The sequence below is a fragment of the Scylla paramamosain genome, chromosome 11 (assembly GCF_035594125.1).
Source record: "Scylla paramamosain isolate STU-SP2022 chromosome 11, ASM3559412v1, whole genome shotgun sequence".
Lineage (NCBI taxonomy): Eukaryota > Metazoa > Arthropoda > Malacostraca > Decapoda > Portunidae > Scylla > Scylla paramamosain.
In genome coordinates, this window is record NC_087161.1 from 98,145 (window position 1) to 117,500 (window position 19,356).

At 39.9% G+C, this 19,356-nt stretch overlaps 2 protein-coding genes and 2 long non-coding RNA genes across 4 annotated transcripts in view; 3 read left to right on the forward strand and 1 right to left on the reverse strand.

Moving 5' to 3' along the window:
• The first annotated feature begins 363 nt into the window (after positions 1–363).
• On the forward strand, positions 364–1,404 carry LOC135104711 (uncharacterized). Its single transcript, XR_010270501.1, has 3 exons — positions 364–485; positions 823–911; positions 1,284–1,404. It is a non-coding gene; the product is annotated as an uncharacterized LOC135104711 (long non-coding RNA).
• Positions 1,405–6,224: 4,820 nt separating this feature from the next.
• Positions 6,225–7,444, forward strand: LOC135104712 (uncharacterized). The gene is made up of 3 exons (XR_010270502.1): positions 6,225–6,371; positions 6,662–6,829; positions 7,355–7,444. It is a non-coding gene; the product is annotated as an uncharacterized LOC135104712 (long non-coding RNA).
• Positions 7,445–9,343: 1,899 nt separating this feature from the next.
• LOC135104709 (uncharacterized) lies at positions 9,344–18,491 on the forward strand. Its single transcript, XM_064012231.1, has 6 exons — positions 9,344–9,557; positions 10,050–10,173; positions 11,993–12,185; positions 12,762–12,895; positions 14,362–14,488; positions 15,545–18,491. Exons 1-4 carry the CDS (start codon positions 9,489–9,491, stop codon positions 12,763–12,765), a joined length of 390 nt encoding a protein of 129 aa, XP_063868301.1. The 5' UTR covers positions 9,344–9,488; the 3' UTR covers positions 12,766–12,895; positions 14,362–14,488; positions 15,545–18,491.
• Positions 12,365–19,356, reverse strand: part of LOC135104707 (peroxidasin-like) — an 8,039-nt gene continuing 1,047 nt past the window's right edge. Inside the window, exons 2-9 of the mRNA XM_064012228.1 lie at positions 18,853–19,034; positions 18,542–18,734; positions 18,038–18,318; positions 16,998–17,171; positions 16,363–16,539; positions 15,531–16,177; positions 14,865–14,950; positions 12,365–14,724 (exon numbers count right to left, since the gene is read on the reverse strand). Of these exons, the coding sequence (XP_063868298.1) occupies positions 14,556–14,724; positions 14,865–14,950; positions 15,531–16,177; positions 16,363–16,539; positions 16,998–17,171; positions 18,038–18,318; positions 18,542–18,734; positions 18,853–19,034 (1,909 nt within the window). The 3' untranslated portion in view covers positions 12,365–14,555. The remainder of the gene's footprint in view (positions 14,725–14,864; positions 14,951–15,530; positions 16,178–16,362; positions 16,540–16,997; positions 17,172–18,037; positions 18,319–18,541; positions 18,735–18,852; positions 19,035–19,356) is intronic.

Genomic DNA, 19,356 nt, shown 5'->3' on the forward strand with positions numbered 1-19,356 from the left:
TTACCACTAACCACTCTGGGACAATTCTTCACATTCTACAGCCATCTCCAAACATTATACTGGCTAGAAATTGCAAAAAATCTATTCCTTTTCACCGCTTTTTTCTTGCAGGTGGTTTATAAAGATTGTATACATTACTTGTAGTGGTGTGGATGATTACATATCACTGAAGGGATTAACTCCATCTCATATTGTAATGTCAGGTCTATATATTAGATTATATAACTCTCTCTCTCTCTCTCTCTCTCCTCTCTCTCTCTCTCTCTCTCTCTCTTCTCTCTCTCTCTCTCTCTCTCTCTCTCTCTCCTCTCTCTCTCTCTCTCTCTCTCTCTCTCTCTCTCTCTCTCTCTTCTTCAGTCTCCACCACATCTTTGTAAGGCACAGTGTTGCATTGCAGATTTTCACGGGTGTTTGAGTGCAATGCTCGTTGGTCCACCCACAAGCACGTTCCTGGCTTGGGCAAACCTGATGACACCAAACAAAAGGTCAGTCCAGATTAGCAGATTAAGTAACTGGAGAGAGTGATTGGCCTGTACAGTCACATCAATCTCCCTTGTACTGTTTTAGAAGTGAGATTACTAGTAGCAGAAATGCAAGTAGATATTTGGTGACAGTTTACTTTTTATAGTTACCATCATCATATGCTATGTTGATGGAAAGATAGACCAGTAATTTTGAAAGTTTTGTTAAAATATCATACACTATAATTTTCCTCAGCATAGAGGGTCCAGTAACTTACACATAAAACATCATTTCAAGATTTCTTTATGAATAGGTGTTTATTTTGTATTGTTAACCGACTTAATTTTCATCACTGTGCAGGTTGATCGCTTCTATGGATTCTGGTACGACTTTGATTCCTGGCGAGAGTTTTCATATCTGGATGAGGAGGAAAAGGAGAAGGGACAGGAGTGAGTCTTCACTATTAGTATGTCTGGTCTTTTTAGAGTTATGTGTATTCCACTCCAGCCTTGCTTTATCTTCCCAAAGGCAGCAAAAATGGTGAAATTTGTATCTTGAAACATTAACATTGAATAAAATTTTAATTGAATAAGGAAATAATGCCCAAACTTAAGCCTAGACTTGACATTGGAAAAAATAACAAGAAAAATTTAATATGGCTAGACAGAATACCCAGACTTATGGCAAGGAAAACTGGCACCGACATTGTTCTGATTGCTTTAAACTGGTCATTTTAGTTTCTTTGAATATTTTGTAACAGTGCAATGTGACTGCAATGTTGTGGTCGCCTTCCCTTTCTTTAAATCAGTCAATCTTGCCAGCCAGGAGGAGCGTCGATGGATAGAGAAGCAGAACAAGGTAGAGCGAGCGAGGCGTCGGAAGGGAGGAGATGGGTCGATTGCGCAGGCTAGTTGACAATGCATATGCCTGTGACCCAAGGATAGCCAAGGTATGTTTCGTTACTTATTACTGATTTCGTGTATTTTCGTTGTATCCCAATAAAAGTTGAAATTTTGTGCATTATCCCAAGAGATATTTATCACAAGGAGTACTTTTTTCTGTTGTTACATAATACTTCAAATTTCATTTTGATGGAAAGGTTTATGGATGATTTAGATTGCAAAGAAGCTGTTCTTGTTTTTACTTCTGACTCCTTATGAGGGAAAAATTAATTCCTGCTTTTGCTGTCTACTTCTGTAGCTAAAGAATGGGTAAGTTTATAGAAAAAGAGGGAAAGAGATGAAGAATTATATATATATATATATATATATATATATATATATATATATATATATATATATATATATATAATATATATATATTATATATATTATATATATATTATATATATATATATATATATATATATATATATATATATATATATATATATATACATATATATAATATATAATTTTTTTAAGATTTAAAGAAGAAGACAAGGAAAGAAGACTGGCTCAGAAAAAGGCTAAAGCAGAGGCAATCAGGCAAAAACAAGAAGAGGAGGGAGAGGGTGAGTGCACATTGTGATCTCCAGTATTAGCACCAGGCCCAATCTCTAACTACTCTCGGACACATATATGCATTGATTTCTACAACAGACCAAGGCTTCACATTTTTCTCATTGATTTGTATTTTTCATGTCTTATGCTCGGAAATGCCATATATTTTGAAATACCATGCTATGTTCTCTTTTTTTTTGAATGATATGTCTTGCTAATGTGTAAATTTGGTGTTTTCAGGTAAGGCAGGAAGCTGAGGAAGCAGAGAGAAAGAAAAGAGAAGCAGAGGAGGCAGAGCAAAGAGCAAAACAGGAGGTTAGAAAAGAAGGAAAGAGAGGTGCTGAAGAAAGCAATCAAAAAAGAGAGGAAGGTGAGGAGGAGGGTAGAATATGCTTGACATGTAAGAACTTACCACACACTTGTCTTTGACGCTTAAACTGCTGTGATCGCTAACATAATCAAAAATTCTCTTGACAAATATATTGAATTTTCGTGGTGCACTTTCTTTCTAGTGTGTTCTAACTGACTGTCTTCAGCCTCTTTTTCATCACTGCAGTGTTGAATCTCTTGCTACCTCCTACTGCTATTTTCATGCCAACTGCTCTTCTGATCTTGCTAACTGCATGCCTCACTGCACAAGTCTTTCTTCTTTCTTTCATCTCTATTCTGTCTAACCTCTTTAATGCAAGAATTAACCATTATTCTCAATCATTCATCCCTATCTCTGGTAAACTCTGGAACTCCCTGTCTGCTTCTGTATTTCCACCTTCCTATGACTTGAACTCTTTCAAGAGCGAGGGTTTCAAAGGCACTTACCCTGTTTGTTTGACTAACACTTGACTGTTCAGGAGCCAAGCCACCTCAGTGGGCCTCTTTCTTCTTTTTTTTTTTTTTTCAGTCTTTGTTGTCCTTGGCCAGTGATCCTCCAATATATATATAAAAAAAATAATAATAATAATAATGATGATGATAATAATAATAATAATAATAATAATAATAATAATAATAATAATAATGATCCCTGGCTATGGCAAGCAAGCCCACTACATTATATCCTTTCCTCCTCCTGTTCCTTTCCTCTCCCCTTTCACTTTCATCTCGTCGCAGTCCTCCCTTCCTGTCACCTGCCCCTATAGTTCTCATGACTCATGCCTGGAGCCATCATTCTACCTGGCAAGTCTTTTTTTTTTTTTTTATTTTTTTTTTTTTTATCATTCATTTTAAGGCTACAAAATTTGCTAAAAATAAAGAAAAACTAAAAAATGAAACTCTACCCACTTTCATCTTCTGTAACATTTCACATTAAAATATTCTCATTCATTATATACTTTCAGATTTATATTTTTTTCCTTTTTCTTTGATGTCATTTTTTAAATGATTTTGATACAGTTCCTGTTCATAAGGGGCTGAGAGGACTGCATTTGTATTAGAAAGATGGAAAGAGCATTAAATTTAGTGTTCAAATGTGTAAATTAAATTTGGAAACCTAAAAAAATATATATACAAATTATGATTGCGTGTATTTTTGTTCACGTAAATAATTTTAAAAAGCAACGTGAAATAGAATAAAGCACACATTCTTTTGTCATTGCATAGATGTGATGGTGACAGTGATAAAGAACATCTCTGTATCTGTCTATCTTTATTTGACACCTCTTGATAAATACTCCATGAGGACATAACTGCCACAGATTTCTCTATTTAGTCCTGCCCTTGTATTCCCTTCCTCTTTGCTCTGAACTTCACATACTCTCTCTTCACCCTTTCCTCACATATTTCAGTTACATTTTTTATGCAAGATCTTTGGTCAAGGGCAATAAAAAGGGGGGAAAGAAAGTCCACTGAGATGCTAGTCCCAAAAGAAAGATCATAAGGATTATCCAGAATTGTTGGATAAGTGTTTTGAAAAGTTGGAACCAGCCATTTTAAAGAGTTCAAGTTATAGGAAGGAGGATCTTCTGGAGCAGGCAGGGAGTTCCAGAGTTTACTAGAAAAAAAAAATAGCAGTAAAAAGATAGCAAGATATGCAACATTGCAGCAATAACAGAGAGGCTGAAAATCATTAGTATAGTATCCTCTATTCCCAGATGCTGCGGACTCTCTGTAAGGACAAACAGTTACTTTGCATCAGAGGAGGGGGAGCGAGTGCAGACCATGACAGATGTGGAGCTGCTGTGTGAGGCACTGGAGCTGACCCGCCTGGAGGAACTCAACAAGGAACTAGCACAAGTGGCCCAGGACAAGATGCAAGGGTGGGAGGTACTCATGATGGAGGTGAGGGAGGATCAACAGTAGTAGTAGTAGTTAATTGACAAAGGTGAGTGAGAGAGATCAACAGTAGTAGTAATAGCAGTAGTATATTTTTTGACACAGGAGGTGAGTGTGGAGGGCCAACAGTAGTAGTAGTAGTAGTAGTAGTAGCAGTAATTGTTGCTTATATATAAAAAAAAAAAAAAAAAGCATAATTTTTGTCATTCTTAAATAAAAAAATTTCCTAAGCCTTGAACCCAAAAGCTGCTCCAACAGACATATGGGTATCTGCAATCACTTTTGAAATTAACTATGTTAGGTCTATTTAAGTCATGTTACATTACCTTATCTGATTAGCTAAATCCAAAGTAGCATAAAGCAAGCTAATCTAAATTAGAACAATCCACCCCAAATGATCTGGATATTCTGTATGACCTGTTTTCCCTAGGATAGTCAAACCTTTCAGACTATTTCTCCACTGATTAGTTATGATTAGTACAAGGAGTCCTTGGTGTATGACAGTCTTGACTTTTGTCCTTCATATGTTTCTTTTACAGGCACAATAGTTATGTGTTTATGTCCTAGACTATGACTTTACAGTACAACAGTATTAGTATTAGTGATTGACATACTGCAGGTAGCTTACTTATGCTGGTTCTGACCTATGCAGAAAATCAGTTTATAACATGGCATAGGAACAGAACCTCTGTCATAACTTGAGGGACCCCCTGTAACACTTCTTTGCCTCCTCTCTCTGTTTGTAGGTGAGTGAGGTGCGCAACAGGATCAAAAAGGAGAGGGAGGAGGTGGCAGCAGCGGCAGCAAGGAGGAGGGGGTGGAGGAGGAGGGGAAGCTTCATCACTCAAAGTCTGGAATCAAGATGACCTCCAGCTGCTCATCAAAGCCGTCAAACCTCTTCCCTGCCGGCACAACAAAGAGGTGAGCTGGTTTCAATGTGTGTGTGTGTGTGTGTGTGTGTGTGTGTAAATTGCTTCTGTTTATATATTTTTTGATATCTTATTATTATTGGTGGTCCACAAGGCTGTCCCTTTCCACTGGGGCTGACAGGGCTAAGAGTGGTGAATGACGTGTCATTCACCTACATTCGTCTGCTGGTCACCAAACCAGCTGTTCCCCATATGGAAAGAGGTCAGAGCTTGTAGTGATTGATCTTTGGGTAGGATTGAGACCATTCACACACCGCACACTGGGACAGTGAGGCCATAACCCTTCAGGTTACATCCTGTACTTACTTGCTGCTAGGTGAACAGGGGCTACACATGAAGAGATTCCTCCAGGACTTGAACCCATGCCTTCTCGGTTGTGAGCCGAGCATGCTGACACTAAGTGGTGTGCATGTGTGTGTGGTGTGTGTGTGTGTGTGTGTCTGTGTGTGTGTGTGTGTGTGTGGTGCCTTGTCTGGGCCAGCTGATGTGAGATTGCTGGCCTAGTATATAAATAGATGGGTTTTTTTAAGCTTTAATATTTTATTTGATTGATATATTGCCTTATTCTTGTGTTTCCATGTTGTTTTTAAAATGACTAATATCAAGGTTGTTATCTGATCCCTACTACTGTTCTCTACATACACACCATTTAGGTCTTCACGTGGTATGGGGAATATAACAAAGGTGACATTTATAAACTTCTCAGGATCATAATTAGGATAGAACAAGACACAATGGGTTCAAGCTTGAAAATAGTTAGAGAGGAAGAAATTGGTCCTCAGATGGAGTAGTAGATGAATGGAATGGACTCAGTAATCAGGTTGTTAGTGCTGAGTCATTGGGGAGCATTAAAGGATTAGACCAAATTTATGGATGGGAATGATAGGTGGATATAGGTAGATATGTTTCATACAAGGATGGCTTCTTGCAGCTCCCTTAATGTTAGGTTATGTTTTTATGCATTGCTGTACTTAGAGGAACTCTTTGAAACCCTCCATGCTGCAGGTGGGAGGTTGTGGCAGAGTATATCAACCAACACAGCCACCAGCATCACCAGGGCTGGCCAAGGAGGTGCTCAATAAGGCCAAGGAGCTGCAACACTCAGACAAGCACATGAGGGAGGCAGCCAACAAGAATGCCTACCACAGCATGGAGAAGGCACAGGCTCGGCAGGTGATCAGCGACGCCACAGCCTCCCAGAGATATGACAGTGAGTTCTTGCTGTTATGCTGACATTCAGATAATTCTTTTGCATCTTTGTGTAGTTTTTATATCATGTTGATGCTTGGGTAATTTCTCATTTCTCTTTTTATACTAATTAATTATTACCATGAGTCTTCTCTGTATGAACTCAAGAGCTTTCTCTCCCTTCTCTGTGTAACTGCTGTGAATTGTCTTTTAGCTCTATGCAATATCACCAGTTGAGCTGTGAATCAATTCCAAGATATTTTAAGAAAAAACATGTTTTTAGTGCTGATGTTAGATCTTTCCTTTGTGCAGCACCACAGGAGATGCTGGGGATGAACACTGCTGCTTGGGGAGCTGAGGAACAGAGGTTGCTGGAGCAAGCCCTCAAGACCTATCCAGTCTCTACTCCCTGACCGCTGGGACCGCATTGCCAAGTGTGTCCCCAACCGAACCAAGAAAGACTGCATGAGGCGCTATAAGGTCTGTATATGTGTGTGTGTGTGTGTGTGTGTTTGTGTGTCTGGTGATGTGTTGCTTGCTATTCCCCTGTATGTGAGATTGTGGAGAAAACAAATCAGGTTTATTTTGTTTATGGAGTGACTCTCTCTCTCTCCTCTCTCTCTCTCCCTCTCTCTCTCTCTCTCTCTCTCTCTCTCTCTCTCTCTCTCTCTCTCTCTCTCTCTCCTCTCTCTCTCTCTCTCTCTCTCTCTCTCTCTCTCTCTCTCTCTCTCTCTCTCTCTCTCTCTCTCTCTCTCTCTCTCTCATGCATTTATCTTTTGATCTGCTTTTATCTTTGTGGTCCCTCCATAAATGCATGGAGATGTAAGTGCTATGTGTGGTGTGTGTGTGTGTGTGTGTGTGTGTGTGTGTGGGTGTGTGTGTGTAGTGAAGGTTTTATATATGTGTGTGTGTGTGTATGTATGTAGTGAAGGTTTTATATAGTGCACAGTAGACACTGATGTTATTGTAACTTTTAAGTCTTATTCTCACATGATGGCATTTCAGGAGCTTGTTGAGATGGTGAAGGCAAAGAAGGCGGCTCAGGCTGCTGCAGTGGGAAAAAAGTGAGGAGCCAAACCTTGCTGTCTTCTTTCTCCTTTGTGAGTTCAGATGTAGCAAATTCTTGTAGCTGTTGTGTGAAGCAATATTGCTATCTGAAAATCTATCTCTTGTTCTATTTCCTTCTAGCATTATGTCTCAGCAGTGCGAGTTTTGGACTACGCTGAATTGGAGGGGCAGCTACATATATTGATGGGGACACAAAAAGTGTAGCTAGGGATCTGTTTTCTTTCCCCTCCACTTCTCCCTTTCTCCTCCTATATAACCTCATCCCCCAACTCTCTTCCATCTCTTCCATCACACTTCACTTCCCACTGCTTTCCCCAATAAGTTGTCATGCAAAAAAGCAAAATTAACACTTGGAAAAGTATTTTTAAGTGGCTATGGGAAAACTGCTAATATTGAAAATTAATGTTGATAAGTGCAGAATTCTATACATTGCAGAAAGCATATGCAAAACAGCATGTGCTTTTCCTTATCATCATAGTGTAGCTCTGGAGGACAGAAGGGCAATCTCCATTAATATGGCCAGTAGCCACAAGGAAGCCACTTACCTCTGAAAAAATGAATGGATCTGTGGCAGTTGTATAAAAAATTACAAGGACGTGTGGAAAAAGTGTGCGGTGATTGTGACTATAATAAGAAGTAATATGCAATGATGACCATGTGATTGCATACAAATGTGTACCTTCTTAATTTTCTAAAGGAAAACTACAGTCTTAAGTTTGATTTTAAAGTAACACTAAATTTACAAGGTGGGTAAGAGTAAAGATGCCACATGAAGAGCTGCAGGTAAATGCTGTGATTAGTGTAGATCCTAATGAAGAGTTACCATAGAAAATACACAAACATCATTGAGACAATAGTTGTGACTTTACATGCTTATACACATTCACAGGTCCTTGATACACATGATTCAAGCCTGACACTTGAGGAATATTACTTTGTAAGTAATGGAGGTGCAGCTCAGAGGTGTTTCAGAATATAGCTCTCAGTGGCTGATGCATGGAATAAGTTCATGATGTGCGATTCTGTACCTCAAATAAGTGACTCAGTCTGTGATATAAGTAATAATGCAAGCTGTTGAATCATGGATGTGCGCCTCAGAATGTGTGACCTCGTAGCTTTGCCCGGACCAGCATAGTCCAACCCTAACCTAGGCCAACACAGCCAGTAATAGCTTTGTGAAACACCAAAATATAGATAATCATTATTATCATCTGCAGCCACCATGCTCACCCACCACCTACACAAAATTTAATGTCTTCCACTGGTATATATATATAATATATATATATATATATATATATATATATATATATATATATATATATATATATATATATATATATATATATATGGTCATGTGTGTGTGTGTGTGTGTGTGTGTGTGTGTGTGTGTGTGTGTGTGTGTGTGCTATAATTTTTGTTCATTGTTCGCATCTCGCTATGCACTCTACCTTCCATCATATCTTCAGTTTTAAGCCTTTCGTAACGACATCATAAATTTGTGGATTGACTTTTATTTATTTATTTATTTATTTATTTTGTAGATCAAACCTGCTGTTTGGGTGTTCCTTTTTCACGTGATCGCATATCAGGGTCTTCTTTGAAGTATAAAGCACCCACGTTATCTGCGACCTTTGATTTGTGACAGATATCATATGGTCATTATTAATAAAAGGAAGCAGATGGTAATAGTGAACTGCATTACATAACCACGCATCTGTCGCTTTGATAAACCAAAATGCAGTATTTCTGCTACTACTACTACTACTACTACTACTACTTCTAGTAGTAATAGTAGTAGTACTAGTGGTTAATAGCTGTAGTAGTACAAATACTATTTCGTATGACACAGAGACATGAGAAATAATAATAATAATAATAATAATAATAATAATAATAATAATAATAATAATAATAATAATAATAATAATAACAGTAAAATTATACGAACTTAACACTGTTAGGCTCGTAGTGCGGAAGGTTGGCGGGCAGTAGCGGCCAATCAGACAGACGGACGTGTAGGGGAACTAAAACTACAGATAGCGACCTGATATCTACCCCGCCAGCCTTCATGATTGCGCTGAGGTACCCCGCCACCCAGATAAACCTCATTTGGCCCCAAGCCCACTGCACACACACGGTAATTTCTGTAGTGGTGTAATTGTAATGGGCGATTGTTGTTTATTTACTAAGTTGGTGGTAGTGTGTAGGATTGAGATCGTGGTGTGATGGTGGGTTATAGTGGGGGTGGTGTGGGTTATTGACACTATAACGCAACACTGCACACACAAACAGACGGTAAATTTTCTAATGATGTAGTAGTAATGGACTGGTGTGGGTTATGCATATTGAGAAATGGGTGGTGGTTGGTAGGATTGAGGTCATTACTATCGGAATGGGGCTGGTGGTTGTGGAGAGTACTGTGGGATACGTACACTTTATATTAAGCAACACAACACACGTTACCTCATTTCCACACACAACTCGCCCCCGTGGACAGTTATGGTTTGTCATTTGCCAGTCATCCTCTATTTATACTTGTACACGTCAAGACGAGCCCTGCGGCAGACAAAACAGACTTAGTACTGAGTGATGACAAGCTCTCAGGTGCTGGTTTGTTTATCTCCCTCAGTGCGGTGATGTGACTGATTTTGTGGCGTCAGCTGATAGTCTGAGGTGGCAAGGTGGCATCTGTCAACAGCAGTCGGGTGTCTCCTGCAACAGTGAAAGCATTTGTAAACAAAGTCAAGTGCCACGTGAGAGCCTTGACTTTCTTGTCTGTATAGCTGTGTAAATAGAGTGAAGCCGGTTCTTGGCTTGTGTTGTCTTTAGTATAGAAATGCTTACTTAAACTTTTAGAGAGGATGGCTTGCTGCTGTTGACAGTTGCCACTTCACAGACTGAGAATGATGCCTTCATACTGTAAAAATCTTAAACATTGGCAACAAACACAATAGGTATAGAAATTAATTGCAGTACTGTATAGTAGGTTAAAAATTGCACATGTATGGGAATGAGCATGTGGCAATGGAAGTTGTGGCTGTCTTGAGCTGTTTTATCCAGTACACTCATCATAGGGCCTGGGTGAGCCACAGGTTGTGATGTATGGCAATACACCTTCTCATCAGTGATCAAGCTTTTGGAATCACCTTATAGAAGTATTACAGCATCCTTCTCATTATTATGAGATTTTCATCTTTCTGCTTTGAAACCAGCTTGCAGTGACCTGACATTTCTGGTCAGTCAATCTTTGCTTTAGCAAGAGTGACTACAATGTTTCATTGAGTGAAGAGTCCACGTACCGTGACCTTTGAGCTGCTGTAGGTTCAACTCGCTAGTATAGGTTAGAGGCAGTTATGATGTAGGGGCATAAATGTAATGCTTGTGCAGTGCCTCCTTTTGTAACGTGTCATGCCCATTCTTGATGGGATCAGTGCAGGATGATAAGACCCGGGTCACATTGACTCCCATGTATTAATTGAATCGATCAGATCCTGAGAACGTGAGAGAATGTGAACCTATTCTCATGAGGGTAGAAAGTAAACTGGTAATGTACAGCTCAGCCTTACAGAAACAACATTGCAGATTTATGTCAGTGCAACAGATTTACTTATCCTTTAACTGACCATGCAGATGAATTTGTCTGCCCATGAAGCTTATTAAGTAGGAAAAATCTACAGTTTTTGCCATGTCTACTTGGATGAATTTGTTGCCTATCATTCTCTCTCTCTCTCTCTCTCTCTCTCTCTCTCTCTCTCTCTCTCTCTCTCTCTCTCTCTCTCTCTCTCTCTCTCTCTCTCTCTCTCTCTCTCTCTCTCCTCTCTCTCCTCTCTCTCTCTCTCTCTCCTCTCCTCTCCTCTCCTCTCTCTCTCTCTCTCTCGTTTTAGGTATTGGGACCATAGCGTCTGTCAGGAGCCAATATATTTTTTGGGATTCTTTTTAATAAAGCATTCTTTTCCTCTTTAAAGAACATCTTACAGTTTCATTATCAGATTACTGAGTATAGTGTTTATCACTGAGCTCATGAAATATCTTATCAACTATTTTGCCTGTGATAAGGATTAAGATGATGTGACACTGCTCTACTTGAGATGATATCCTCTCTGTGATATCTATGATGACTCCAACATACATCTTTGATTTTTTTATATTTTTTATGTGATGAGACTGGTTTTGCTGCATCACCATTGATGCATCTGATAGTTTAAGTGTATCTGCAGATCTTGACAGTTGCTTTTGTGGGATTCTAAGAACTGACTTGCTTGAACAAAAAACTGCCTTGATGCTGGTGACTTATTTGATGATGTGTTGAGCTTTATTTATCACAAGGTACTTGAGGCATTCTCAGTCTGGATATCTGCAGTTTAACGTACATGAGAAATTTACAGCATACATACTTCATTGTTAACTGAATAGTATTGTCTTGTGATCTGGTGCCTGTGTATTTGTTTTTCATATGCTTCCTGTGGGAGTTGTTTCAACACCTCAATAGATTGCTTGCACAAGTTAGTACTTAGACAGGAGGATTGACAGCACACCCATGCTTATGTTCCCTTTTCATGTGTTGCCCTTTAGGTAGTGAGGAGAGACAGGTACCAGCAGGAGCAGTAGTGGTAACAACAGCAGGATGGGGAGCTTCAGCAAGATCCTGCCATACTCCTGCTATGAGCTCGGCCACTGCTGGAAACACTCGTGCTCCTCAGCCTCCTTTGAAATCTGTATCATTGGGTTCATTGAAAGCATCAAAATCTATGGTGTGGTGTACTTGGTATGTGACCTTTTTTTTTTTTTTTTTTTTTTTTTTTATGTTAGAGGGATACTATCCTCATTGTGTCTAGTAAACTGTTCTGGCAACTGCACTGGCTTCCTAAGCTTGATGGAAGTTTAGAATATAATTTAAAAAGGTAACACTTGGCAGTAAAGGGGTGATTGCGATAAAATATTGCATTGCATCTACTGTAATTTTATTTTGGCTCATTAGAATTATCTACAGTTACTGAAAATGTGTGTGATGGTGTCATTAGGTGACAAAATGTTAAAGATTACTGTTACTATATTGGTAAAAAGAGGTGAAAATGGATTATAGCTATGCATAGAACTTTTCATATCAATTACCTTATGCCATGATAGATCTGGTGTAAGTAGAGTGTGAGGTGAAGGGGAATATGATTTTGCTTTCTGGCTTCAAAAGTGGAAGGAAGACTTTGATCAGGAGTTAATAATTTTACTTGCTTGCTTTCTTTATTTCTCCTTTTCTTTCCTTTTTCTTTTGAATTGGGAATGACACTTTGTATTTTGAGGTTTATCTTTGTAATATTAATGACTTGCATTTGTTTGCATGCAGCTAACCAGTCTTGTGAATGCTCGGAAAATAAGTATGAAGTATGGAAAAAAGCTCTTGAAGAACTACTTAACAACATCAGTTTGTTTCCTGACAGTCAATGCTTTTGGGTACATTGGCTCCTACTGTGTTGTCAGGTGAGCATGCCAGATGTGGCCTTTCCCATGCACATGTTGGGGCAGTTTGGAAGTAGTAAGTGTAATATACATGCTATTATACTGAGTGTGTCATGCTTGCTTTTACTCTGGGAAATTTATATGAAACCATGGAGTTGCATAACATAGTAATCTTTTTCTGTTTATCTACTTATTTGTTTATTTATTTTTTATGTTTTTGTGCATGGATAGTCAATTAATTAAGATATAGTATAGTTTATGTGAATGAATACACATTTAAGTAGTCAGTGGTCATAGTGTGTTGTGATCAGCTCCCACAATTCTTGTTACTACACAAACCAAGTATAGTGCATGAGTTCTTGTTGATTAGTTTGGAGAGAGGAGGTGACCATAGGATATTGATGAAGGACAGCCATTGAAGCACTTCATCATTAGCATATAAAATGACAAAAAAATTAGTATTTTCCAGTTGGAACAAGATAAAATACTGTAAAATTAGTATTTTCCTGTTGGAACAAGATAAAATACTGTAAAATAGAAAATACTGTATTTGACAGTTTATAAGACATATGGGGTTATAAGATGCATCTCAGTTTGGGCAGGCATTGAAAAAAAAAAAAAGATAAATAAATGGGTTTAAGCTCTGTATATGAAGTGAAGGATTTAACCTGACATTTGATGCCCTCTCATATGTATTCAGATCCTTATTAGATTCCAATATTTTTCCTTGGGAAATTTTATAATTTTGTAACTTATACGCCATTGTGTACACGTTGTTTCTGTGACCCCATTATGTTGGGGAAATGAAATCTGGAAATTTTAAACACTATTGCATAAACTGTATTGCATGATTATTGTGCAGACCATCACCATGAGTCACCCTACTTTGTGACTCTCTTTTCACTTATAAAATCTTTTGTTATGTTAGGTTTTCTGAAAAAAATATAGTTTCTCATTAGCTTCAAGTTTTGTTGAACACACATGCGAGATAAAAATGTTAAAAGATAGGCATAATTTCTGTTGTATGAAGGTGTATCTTACCTAAGGAACGCAGTGAACCTTGCATGTGTTGCCAGGTTTGATGTTTAACTAATGGTGAATTTGTTTTGGTACAAACAACGTAAGCATAGTCACTTAATTTCTTTCTGACTGGTGTTATTTTATGTGAATTACCATTAAGTATGATCTGTTATACATTGTTACCTTACAAAAAAAAGAGTTGTTTTTGAGATTTAGAAATGATCATCACTTTGTTTACATGTGTGAAGATGTTTGTGGTTTGATTTAAGGGCCACTGTTGCCATAGACTTACTACTAGCCACTGCCCCAGAGCTGAACCTTGGCCTTATAAGACGCTGGCTAATTTTCTGAGACTTTTTTAAGGTGTGTCTTATAAGCTATCAAATACGGTAGCTGAAATTGAGTCACCTCTATGAAATGTCAAATTGTTTAATTGTTAATGATATGTTTGTTGTTTACTCCCACAGACACATTCTGCAGCACTTCAACTTTTTCACAGTCTCCTTTGTGCCAGGGTTCATTGGCAGCCTCATGGCCATCCTAGTGGAACGGCCAGCACGACGAACACTCCTGGGCATCTATGTTACCAATGTGGTGAGTGCCAACGCTGCTTCTTCCCACCCTAATTTCTATTTGGGATTGCTCTTTACAAAAGTCTTCTTCAGATGTTTCTGCTTTGAGGCATTCTTTCATCTAATCCTTTGTCTCTTGTGTCTTCATTGACATGGTCCTTCCATCTGATCCTATGTAGGTCTTCCTCTTCTTCGTGCTCCTCTTTCCACAGCTCAAGGTTCACCCCGGGGAGGTCGCGACATGACAATCGGGGGTTCCTGGGGGTGAGGAAGGGATGAGGGGATAGCATTTTGTCTGTGTCTGTATGTGTGTGTGTGTGTGTGTGTGTGTGTGTGTGTGTGTGTGTGTGTGTGTGTGTGTGTGTGTGTGTGTGTGTGTGTGCAGGAGCAGTACTTACAGGAAGGGGTCTGGAAGGTCAAAGACAGACCGCTGTTCACTTTCCACATTGTCACAGTTGTCACACAGAAGCTTGGCCAGTGTCACCTGTAGAGAAGAGACACACTTGAGCTCATTTGTTTGCTGCTAAAACACTTAATTTGTTAAGTAAGATCAAGATAAGTAAGCTAATTTGATTAGTAAGGTTAGACATAACTAGATTTAGGACAGATTAGGTAATTAAGTTAAGTTTTGAGTAGATTTGGCAAGGTTACTTAGATTTTAAGTTGATTTGATAAGTAAGGTGATTTACTTTTACTAATGCTACTATTATTTCTACTACTATTATTCCTTTCTATCCTATGGCTGACTGGGATAAGAATGTGTGTGTGTCTGTGTGTGTGTGTGTGTGTGTGTGTGTGTGTGTGTGTGTGTGTGTGTGTGTGGCTTGTGTGGGATTGCCAGCCTGGTATATAAAGAGAAATGAACTATTGCTATTACTACTACTGCTGCTCACCACCCACAGACAGAGATACTACTGCTACTATTATTACTATTACTACCACCACTACTTAACACCAACAGAGATACTATTACTACTACTGCTACCACCATCACCACTCATTACTCACAGATGGATAGACTACTGCTACTGTTACTACCACCACCACCACCAAGGAAGACCCACCTTTCTTATTTCAGTGAGCTGAGGGTCGGTGAAGCGCACAAGTGGGTCAGCATTCTCATACCAGAACCGGTCACAGCAGCGGAGGTTCCTGAACTGAATGCCAAGGATGCAGCCGAACGTGGGACCGACCAGTCCACCGTGCAGCGGCGTCTCAATCAATCCACCAGTGAACAGATCTATGTCATCCACGTGTGCGTACGTCTGTTTCATTCGCTCGATCACCGGCCTCGCTATCTCCCTGTGCAGGTCATCAAACGACCTCGCCCTGGTCAGGTTACAGAGGGCCCTGTACTCATTGTAAGGCTGCAGTCCATGGTCTCTGCCTCGCTGGATGTTGAGGGCAGCCAGGTCCAGGCCAGAGAATGGCTGCCGCTTGTCTTCAAAGAGATGGTTGGTCACCTCATCTGTCAAGAACTGGTCCAGTGTCTCCATGGACACAGTAGTCAGGCCGTGGATGATCTCATCAAACATCCCAGGCTGGTAGAGTAGGTCTGGGTTGAAGAAGTGTTCGCTCAGCTTGACAGGAGGGTTGCACTTGGCAAATATTCCGTCCATGCGCTCCAGGGAAGGCTTGAGTAGAGAGTGGCCAAAGCGGAAGGCTATGCCAAATTCATTGAGCACTGTTGGGTTGCAGTATGCATCGTAATCTGAGAGAGAGAGAGAGAGAGAGAGAGAGAGAGAGAGAGAGAGAGAGAGAGAGATAGTCATTAGGAGTGCAGTGTGTTAGAGGGAAATGTTGCACACACACACACACACACACACACACACACACACACACACACACACACACACACACACACACACACACACACACACACACACACACACACACCTAGAGTCAGCTGGCCTGGCATGGAGCGGGTCAGGGGGATGCAGAATGGCTGGCCAGATGATATATTGACAGGAGGGAAAAATGGATCGTTCTGAGGAATGGCTATGGGGAAACACTCAGGGTGGACTGTCTGGGGAGAGTCACATCTGCGGCAATCCAGAATCGAGTCTTGGAAACCTGGAAGAGAGAGAAGTGAATGTGTTTAGTGGGTGAGGTGAAGAGATGCTGGGCCAGGAGTCAGTGTATTTACAGACATGAAGTAAAGAGAGAATAAGTACTTTTTTTTTTTATCAACACATACACAGTTAAGTTAATATTAGAAAACATATACCTGTTAACACTAGAATGAGAAAGAGAAACAGGAGATTTGATAACTAATGGAAAAAAACAGATAATAATAAACAACAAAGATAGATTAGGTTAGGAACAGACTAAGAAAATATATAGTTTTAGTGACAAGTATGCAGAAATTAAAGAAAACTAGACATATAAAGATCAGGAGACAACAAATCAATAGTTTATCAGACCTTGGAAGCTACAACTATGTAAACACACACACACACACACACACACACACACACACACACACACACACACACACACACACACACACACACACACACACACACACCTACCTTTGTTGATGGGGGTGAAAATAATATCATGGTCAATAAACTGGCCCCACTGCATGACCATTAGGGTATAGCGGACATGCGGTGCAGACACGTCGTTGTGCATGTTGGTGGAAATGAGCCGAGGGGAAGGGAGAGGCTTGCCGGTGACTGAAGTGACGCGAGGTTTAGACAGACCTGGGGATGACAAGAGAAGGTTTAGGGGTATTTGAGTGTATTGTAAAGAAATTCATTTGTTTATCTATCTGTCAGGCTGGCAGTCCCACAGAAGGCAAGGTTTGGGGGTACTTGATTGTACTGTAAGGAAATTGGTTTGTTAATCTATCTATCTGTCAGGTTAGCAGTCCTATAGAAGATAAAGTATGGGGGTACTTCAGTGAGAATTAAGTTTATATATCTATCTGTGACACTGGCAGTCCTATACAAAGCACAGACAAGGCACCACACACTCACACACACAATAATAACAGTAATATATCTATCTGTCTGTCTGTCTATCTACATACAAGGCTAGCAATCCCACAGAAGCCAGCCCAGACAAGGCACCACACACTCACACACACAATAATAATAGTAATATATCTATCTGTCTGTCTCTCTGTCTACATACAAGGCTAGCATTCCCACACAGGCCAGCACAGACAAGGCACCACAGACTCATTTACAAACATATTTATTTATTCTCTTTCCTAACTTTATCAAGCTTCAGTTCTTTATTTCTTGTCCTGTCCTGATTACTGATCCTGAGAATTTTGCTTATGTCATCCTTGTCATGCTCTCTATATCACTTTGGGACCTCTAGCTGACTGAAATGACTTCTCTCTGATTCTTAACTTTATAAAGCCTGAACACATTATTTATGTTCTATCCCTAACACTAATACAGACACATAGACATCTATCTGATCTACTCTTGACTTTATCCCTTACTTCATCAAACTTAAACACTTAATTTCTTGACCTATCCCAAATACCAACACACACACATGCACACACACATATATATACACACATACACAGACATACAGACAGACAGACACTCACCGTTTTCATAAGAAGGACGTAGGAGTCGACTTTTTGCCCTGAACGACTTGCCGAAGGACGGGAAGTTAAGATTATTGCACCACCCTGTAGCTGTGCGGAAACGCAAAGTGTGGTCGCAGGGCAGTGTCTGGTCGTCACGCTCAAACACGCTAGGAATTTCCGTGATATCGCTGACGTCAGTGTTAGGCAGAACCTCCATCAAATCCAGTACGTTGTTTGGGGAACCTGACTCGATGTCTTTGAGCTGGCCGTCTGCTGCCCGAGTCTTGCGTGACCTGGCTCTGGTGGTGGAGAGACTGTCAGTGGTGAGGCGTGGTAGACAAAACTGTGGTGTTTTTATCATTTTCTCTGTTGTTTTATTGTTTGCTTGGCTTTCTGTTGTTAATTATGGGAAATTTCTGCTGTTTTTGTGTCATGTTCACCTCAAAATACATCAGTCTAAGGCTCTGAATAACCCTTTCACTAACTAATGCACTCATCTATCACACAAACACATACTCGTACTTGAATCTTCCTGAGGTCTTGCAGTCAATCTGGTTGGTGTCGGCCATGAGGATCTGGGTGTTTGCCGGGCCGCGCTGCACCTTGAGGAGGCCGCCAGAGAAGGCACGCAGCTCGTCACTCTCCTCCTTGCTGGACCCGTAGATCACCGACCCATCAATGAAGGATGTCACTTGGTTGATCTGTTCTCTGGGGCCTGTGTGAAGTGTCACCATTAATAAGACTAATGAAGCAACATTACATAAACTCAGTGATAGTATTTATGATAGCTCTCTGATAATTTACACCACCATCACCACCCATTACTCACTTACCTGAAGGAATGGGGTCAATATCCACAGGTAAGGGAAATCCTGAGGTTCCTAAGGGGATTTGCTGAAGGGACCTCTCCTCTCTTCCTCCTCTTTCCCCATCCTCTCCTCCTCCCCAGACCTCCATGCCTGCCACAGTCAGCCACAGACACCACCATGTCACCACACAGGCTGTCATACACACTCTGGAGAAGAAATGGAGCGAGATAATGCAATGACACAAAGGGAAACACAATTTTCAGGGTCAGTAATTATGTTTAGGAAAATAAATAATTGGTTTAAACTTAATAAAAGGTAGAGGTTAAGAGGGGTCTGATAGTGGTCTTAAAGTGGTAAAGGGGACATAATAAGAGTGATATAAGCAAAATTCTCCAGGTAGGGCAATAAATAATTGGTTTGTGCTTGATAAAGGCAGAATTAGATTAAAAAGAGGTCTAATCCATTTCTACAAGTGATATGAGATGCAACAAGGGTGATATAAGCAAAATTCTCTGAGGCAGTAAACAG